Below are 6,867 nucleotides of genomic sequence, written 5' to 3' on the forward strand. Positions count from 1 at the left end.
GTGTGTGTGTGTGTGTGTGTGTGTGTGTGCGTGTGCGTGTGTGTGTGTGCATGTGTGTGTGTGTGTGTGCATGTGTGTGTGTGTGTGTGTGTGCATGTGCGTGTGTGTGTGTGTGCGCGTGTGTGTGTGTGTGCGCGTGTGTGTGTGTGTGTGCGGCCCAATGCCTTCGTAACCGTTTTTGTAAGGGTCAGAGCCATTCGTACTTTGAAGCACTCTCTTTTTGAAAGCCCCTGTGCTGGATTCGTGATCTGCACAACCATGGATTTGTGACCCATCGGCATTCGAAAGCATTTCGTAGTTGCAATGCTGACAGCTGACCCTTGCAGTGCTTCCCCGGCCAACTACCAGAAGTCCAGTTGGTTACGAACAGCCTACGAACAGCCGGTTATTACGAATTGCGGTCTCCACAAACTTCGAATCACTTCCAAAGGGCTACGAATGGTGGTTGGCACAGGCTACGAACTGGTGATGGTGGCTACGAAGCAGCTTGGGCAGGTTACGAATCGAGGGCGCCACCCTCTCGAACGGAGCCCGTAAAAGGAGTATATGGACCGGTTACGCTTACGTAAGCTCCGCGACGGACATCCGTCATTCGCCGAGAGGCCAGGGCCGAGTACATGCCACTACTGCCCGTCTGCCCCTCGAAGGGAACTCCTGCTCGAGGACGAGGGAACAACGAGTGAAAAGGGGGGTTTGAGCCAACTGGCCAATGTGTGGTGCGCTGATCTGACGAGGAGAACTCACGAAATCTTTGGGACCACGGGAGGTCAGGTCCCAGCCTGCCGGTCAAGACAGGCGAGTGCGGCACTGCCGCCGTTGTTGTCGTTGTTGTCGTCGTTGTTGTTGTTGTTGTTGTTGTTGTTGTTGTTGTTGTTGTTGTTGTTGTTGTCGTCGCCGTCGCTGTCGCCGTCGCTGTCGCTGTCGTCGTCAGCTCTGCAAAGGTGGCGAGGGCGCGGCTGACCATGCGCCGAGGCAAAGAGGATGCTGGCCATGTTGATGAGGGCAGCAGTGTCTCTCTGCCAGATGCGCTGGCAGTCGTCCTGGCCGTCGACCTGCACGCGGCAGCGGCTGCACCGCTGCAACCGCCAGACCTTGCCGGTCCGGGCTCGGCCTGGTGCCGAAGGCGGCTCGTAAGAAGAGAGCGTTCGGCCGTGACACGTCGGGCAGCAGACAGACGTGCCCCACTCGTCAATGAGGTATACCGGCAGGCCGTTTCGTCGCATGGCGGCCCGGAAGTCCTTGCCCCTTGAGGGCGTCCGGCCAGCTCCGACGCTCCAGTTGCCGACGACGACCTTGATGTCCCGGCCAAATTTGTGCTTGATGCGCTCGGCAAGTGCGCGGTACGAGCGTTCGCCCCGGATGTAGCCAGCGAGGCGGAACTTCCGGTGAAGAGGATCGCCGGATCCTCGGGTCAGCGTTGTCGAGTAGTGTGCGGCCAGCACCTGCTCGTGCCGGCCATAGCGGCGGAGATGCTCCTCGAACTGCGCCAGGTCGAGCGTCCTCGCATTGCCCATGGACAGATCCGCCTCGGCTTCTCGAACCGCCCTCGTCTTGACTGCCTCGCGGATGGCGGCATAGCGTCGAGACCGCATGTCACGGGCTCGCTGGGCCTTGGTGTACGCGATGGTTTGGGGCTCCTCGGCAGTCGAGGTAAACAACATGCCCGAGACTATTGCCTTCTCGCCCGGATCCATCAGCAAGACGCTGTCGAGGTCCTCCGGCAGCAGAGAGTCGATGTACGGCTCTTCCAAATCGATGGCCCCATCGCCAAGATCGCCGCCGTGTCGGGTGGTCCTCTGCAGGCTCCGGCCCGAGTAATTCTGCATCTGAACAGTGGCGGCGACGGCATCGGTCTCGATAGACCCCTCAAAGGTGAGGATGCCGTCGTGGAGGGTGGTGACGTCTGGGTCAATCTGCCCGTGATGCCGAAAGATGGGCCGCGACAGATCGACTATCTCGTCCCACACGTCGAGGACGTCTCCTCGCGCGGGAGGGTTCTTTGCCTTGGCCAGAATGTGGTTCCACGCAATCCTGGTGTCGATACGGATGTGCCGCGGGATCCAGCCGTCGGCGAGAGGGTAGTAGGATGGGCTCCTCGGCTCGGGCGTCTGGACGACGGCATCCGGGTTCGCTGCCGCCCGGCGCTGGGCCGCCTCGAGCCGCCGCTGCATCTTTTGTCGAGCCTTGCGGTCGACCGGGTGGCGTTCCGCCGCATCGAGAGCAAGGCCGAGTTGGTGGAAGGCGGCGATGTGGCCACCTGGCCTCGCCACCACATCGTAGTAGATCGATTCGCGCTGAAAGGCCCAGCCGGCTGGGTAGCCAGCAAGGACCCGCTGTGCCGCCTCTCGGCAGCGGTGGAGGCGAGGGTCCGCCGAAGCGGTCGGGGTCCCCCTCGCCACGGACCGCTTGAACGAGGAGAGGACCTCACGGTCGTGTTCGAAGGCCGTGATGTCCGACGACAGCATCAAAAGCCGCCGCAGTCGCTTGCCGAAATTGGCGCGGATGGTGTTGGTGTGGTTGGTGACAATCTTGGTGGCCTGGTATCCGGCGATCTCGTCCACATTTGCGAACGCGCGGCGACGGTAGCCGGTGAGCTCGAGGAAGGCCGCGAGGTGTTGCGACAGCCAGAGTGGCTCGCAGTCTCTCAAGCCGCCTCGAGCGTCGAGCGTCAACGCCTTCCACACGTTCATGATGACCTGGGGGTCGTGCAGCGGGCTGAGGTCATATGCCGGCGTGTCGCTGAGGATCCGCACGCAGGCATACTTGAGGAAAAGCCGGACGTACCGGTCCACCTCGTTGACCCGAACGAATAGCTCCTCGAGGCGGGCCCGCAGCTCCGGCCGCCACCCGAGGCAATTGCGGACGGAGCCTTTGACAGACTTGATAGCCTCTCGCAGGGGTCGCGTGCGTCGAGGTCGGCGTGAGATGTGCTGGCGGGGGTGGCGAGGAGCTCGCCGACGGTTGCGACTGCGATGGCGACGGCCGGCACGAGGGCGACGGCCACGACGCTTGCCTCGGCAGTGGTTGCGGCCGTGCGGGCGCCTGCCACCGTGATGGCCGGGCCGGTGACGACGGGCAAACGCCGCGTGCATGGGCTCGTCGATGAGCGGCGGCTGCTCGCCCTGGCCCGTGATGGCTTGGTGCTCGCCCTGGCCCGCGATGGTGCTCTGCTCGCCCTGGCCCGTGATGGCGTGGTGCTCGCCCTGGCCCGCGATGGTGCTCTGCTCGCCCTGGCCCGTGATGGCGTGGTGCTCGCCCTGGCTCGCGATGGCGTGGTGCTCGCCCTGGCCCGCGATGGTGTCCTGCTCGCCCTGGCGAAGCGGAGTCGCCTCGAACCAAGGGGCGACCGCTGTGGCCTCCCGAGCGCTGCCGGCGCTTCTGCTCAGCTCAGTGCCCTAAGGTAGATGAAGGGATCAGCAACGCAGGTCAGTCCATTGCCTTTACCAAGCGGATCTCCGAAGACTGGAAGCACTCACATGGCCCTCGTACAGACATCGCGTCGGGGGGTCGCCCCGGCATCCCAAGCACTGGCAAGCGATCTTGCGCTGCTTGATGGCAGACATGATGTCCTTTGGCCGGTCGCAAAGGGCCGCAGTGTGCTGCTGCGGCGGCGGCGGCAGCAGCGCCGAATATTCTCAGCAGCGGAGAGGTAGGCCTTTGAGGCAGTGGACTTTGGCGATCTGTGAGGGGCGGAAAGAGACAAGGACAAGCGATGGAGGAGGAAAGGACGAAGGGGGAGCATACGCATCCACCTACCTTTGCGCCACCCGCTCAGCGAGCGAGCGAGCGAGCGAGCGTCTGCCCCCCGCCAGAGCGAGCCCGGCCAGGCCAGCCCGCCAAACAAGGCCAGGTCAGGCCTGCTTGCCCCGCACTCACCTCACCTCACCGCACGCACGCACGCACGCACACACGCAGGGCTGGACTGGGCCAGGCCAGGCTGGGCCAGGCAGCAGGCGGGGCCAGCGAGTTTCGCGTGGCTGCAGCTGGCGTTGCTGTTGCCTAGCCTAGCCTGGCCTGGGCTGGGCTGGGCTGGGCTGCGTGCTGCAGCAGCAGCCGGCCGCCTGCATCCAGGCCCACCTACCTGCCTGCAACGGCGGCGCCCAAGAAGACGCGTCCGCCCACTCACCTGCCTGCTTGCCCGCGGGCAGGGTCTGGCCAGCCACGCCTCGCCCTAGCCTTGGCCGCACGCACGCACGGCCTCGCCCATGCCTCCACATCTCGGCGGGCAGTAGCGGCGGCGACAATGGCGGGCGCGCGGGCACGAGGCCACCTCGACGGCGGCAGCGACATGCGGAGGATTCTCGGGAAGAGGCTTAATTGGTTGTCATTTTTGGGTTTGGACGGGCGGGTCGGGATGGGGAGGAGGTGTAGGTTGAGGACGACGGTCTCGGCCAAGACGGTGGTAGGCTCGACTCCTCCCTCTCTGCGCGCAGGAGCGAGGGGGTGAGGATGGGGGAATGGAGTCGTCGAGTCTTGACCGAGCCGGGCCCGGAAGGGGGGTGAAGGTTCGATATGGTGTACATGCGCGCTGGTCTTGGGTGAAAGAGCAGGGAGAGAGGGGGCGGTGCGAGCGAGGTGCATATGCGTGGCGAGAGAGAGCTTGCTTTCGTCGTCGTCGTCGTCGAAGAGTGAAGAAGGGTCGCAGCCGGAAACGGGGGCGGACGGGGGAGCGCTGGCGCGAGCCGGGTTCGAGGCGAGGGGCGTTTCGGCTTGGATCGAGGGTCGTGTCCGGCAGCGAAGGAGGGTGGACTGATCCGTGACCGAGTCCGGAGGGGTGGCAAGAGGATCGAGGCGTGGTCGAGGGTGGCGTCGTCGCCGTCCGTCGAAGAGGTCGCCGCCGAATGGGAAAACAGGTCCCGGTGGCCCGCCCAGCAAGCCTGGTCCCGACGAGGCGGCCTCCTCGACGTCTTGCGCAACGCCCGCTCGACAACACCCGGTCCTCCCACCGCCCCATGCCGCTTCCCTGCCAACGCGATTCGAGCCTGCCCCGAAGCCGCAAAAGGGCTCGGAGCAGGCCGTCCCCTCTCGACCATTCCGTCAAAACGTCCCCGCTCGAGCCAACCCGACCATCACAAGCCCGTCCGAGAAGAGCAAAGAAAGGGCCAAGGGCGTGGTGGATTGAAGGAGGGAATGCAGGGTCGAGACGGAAAAAGGAGCGGACTGGTCGCTTAGTTGTCCTTCATCTCGACGTCGCCGTCCTTCTTGTCCTCGGCCTTCTTGCCAGACTTGCGGGCAATGATGTTGGTGCTGCGGCGGCCAGGCGCAAGCGGGAGAAAGGGAGGAAGGAGAACGTCAGCGGCCTGCCTCTGGCGCTTGAAGCCAAGTGCCGAGACACCGTGGCCGGACCGTGCAGGGAAGCCCCGACCTCGAGCCTCGGGTCGTCTGCCAGCCCGGTGTGCATGCGAGCTGCAAATGGCCGCGGTCGACGCCGCCTCGGCTGTCCATCTTCGACCCGCAACACTCACCGGTCCTTGTCGATCTTGAGCTTGGTGATGACGACGTTCGAGGGGTGGACGGGGATCGGGACGGTGGCGCCGTTGGTCTTCTCGCGGTGCACGCGCTCGACGTGGATGACCCACTTCTTGCGGTAGACCTGGGTAACCTTGCCCTCGGAGCCCTTGTTGGAGCCGCGGACAATCAGGACCTCGTCGTCCTTGCGGACCGGGATCGACTTGATCTGCAGGGGAGCGGGAGGGAGGCAGGAGCAAGCGTCAGAAACCGCGTTCGTCGTAGCGGGCAAGGGCCGCAACCACGGCTGCGGATCGAGAGGGTTGGAGGAGTCGAGATGTGGTCGGAGTCGTCGGTCGCGGTAGAGGGCAGCGCAGCAGCAGAGCGACAGCTCCGCATGATCGGCCTGGCCCATTCGGACGCCCAAGAATCCAGCGGTCTGCCCTGTCCTTCGTCGGTTGCCCCAGACCCGGACAGCGTGGCCGGCCTCTCTCCACACCATCGCAGCTATCGCGAGCCGGACGACGAGAGGCGATGAGGCGAGACGAGGCAAGGCATGCCCCTGACGGCGAGCTTTTGCCCACCCCGCTCGCTGTCGAGCCCTGCGCCGCGCTCCCGAAGCAGGAAAGCCAGGGTCGCCGTAGAGCTGGCGAGCCGATCGGTGCCACCAAGCCGACCTGTGCCCCTGCGACCAGGTTCGCCTCCACTCTCGATGCGATCGAGCAGCGCCGTCCCTCGGATCCACCGCCGCAAGAGCTTGGGTCTTGCCGACGGCCGAGATCGACCCGTGGCGACCCGTCCTATCGCCACCCTTTCCGCCTCCTCCGCCGAAGCCTGTTTCCCTTGTTGCGGAAATGTCGCTCTCTGCTGCTGGCTCTGTCGTCTTTCGAAAGCGCCAAAGCTCCTGCTGCGATGTCGGGCGGGCAGGCGAGCGTTTGTGGCTGGTGCGTGCGGACAGGCCGCCTCTCCACCAGAAGTCGAAGCGGTGGTCGTCGTAGTCGTCGTCGTCGTCGTCATGGTCGTCGTCGGGTCGGCCTCGATCGGTGGCCATCTCCGGCGGTCGTCGGGCCGTACGTCGGACGGGTCGTAGGCTGGCACGCGACACTTACTCCGTGCTCGGATCGGAGCTCCTTGTTGAGCGACGAGGACATGATCTTCCTGCGGATGTGGCTGGGGGCGCTGAAGTGCGCCTTGCGCTGGGTGCGTCGCGACGAGCTGACCATGGCTGCTACTGGTATATCCGAGGGGGGACCGGGAGGGGTTAGGGTGAGGGTGATGGGGTGGTGGTGTCGACGGGATTCCTCTTGCTGGGAGTCTTGCGGGGGACGAGAGGGGATCAGAGGCGAGAAGGCGACGGCGGCCCAGACGTTGCACCCGGGACGCAGCGAGCGCCCGCCCAGCCCGGCCCAGCCCAGCCAA

General features: G+C 64.9%; 3 protein-coding genes across 3 annotated transcripts; all 3 read right to left on the reverse strand.

Annotated features, from left to right (window-relative positions):
- Positions 1 to 767: 767 nt before the first annotated feature.
- On the reverse strand, positions 768 to 3,563 carry PFL1_04477 (uncharacterized protein; the record flags this gene model as incomplete). Its single annotated transcript, XM_007882001.1, has 2 exons — positions 768 to 3,395; positions 3,477 to 3,563. 2 exons carry the CDS (start codon positions 3,561 to 3,563, stop codon positions 768 to 770), a joined length of 2,715 nt encoding a protein of 904 aa, XP_007880192.1.
- Positions 3,564 to 4,313: 750 nt separating this feature from the next.
- Positions 4,314 to 5,033, reverse strand: PFL1_04478 (uncharacterized protein; the record flags this gene model as incomplete). Its single annotated transcript, XM_007882002.1, has 1 exon — positions 4,314 to 5,033. The coding sequence occupies one exon, from the start codon at positions 5,031 to 5,033 to the stop codon at positions 4,314 to 4,316; it is 720 nt and encodes a 239-aa protein (XP_007880193.1).
- A 135-nt stretch (positions 5,034 to 5,168) lies between these two features.
- Positions 5,169 to 6,671, reverse strand: PFL1_04479 (uncharacterized protein; the record flags this gene model as incomplete). Its single annotated transcript, XM_007882003.1, has 3 exons — positions 5,169 to 5,247; positions 5,466 to 5,677; positions 6,558 to 6,671. The coding sequence occupies 3 exons, from the start codon at positions 6,669 to 6,671 to the stop codon at positions 5,169 to 5,171; spliced, it is 405 nt and encodes a 134-aa protein (XP_007880194.1).
- Positions 6,672 to 6,867: the final 196 nt, after the last annotated feature.

Source organism: Pseudozyma flocculosa (assembly GCF_000417875.1).
Source record: "Pseudozyma flocculosa PF-1 unplaced genomic scaffold scaffold00014, whole genome shotgun sequence".
Taxonomy (NCBI): domain Eukaryota; kingdom Fungi; phylum Basidiomycota; class Ustilaginomycetes; order Ustilaginales; family Ustilaginaceae; genus Pseudozyma; species Pseudozyma flocculosa.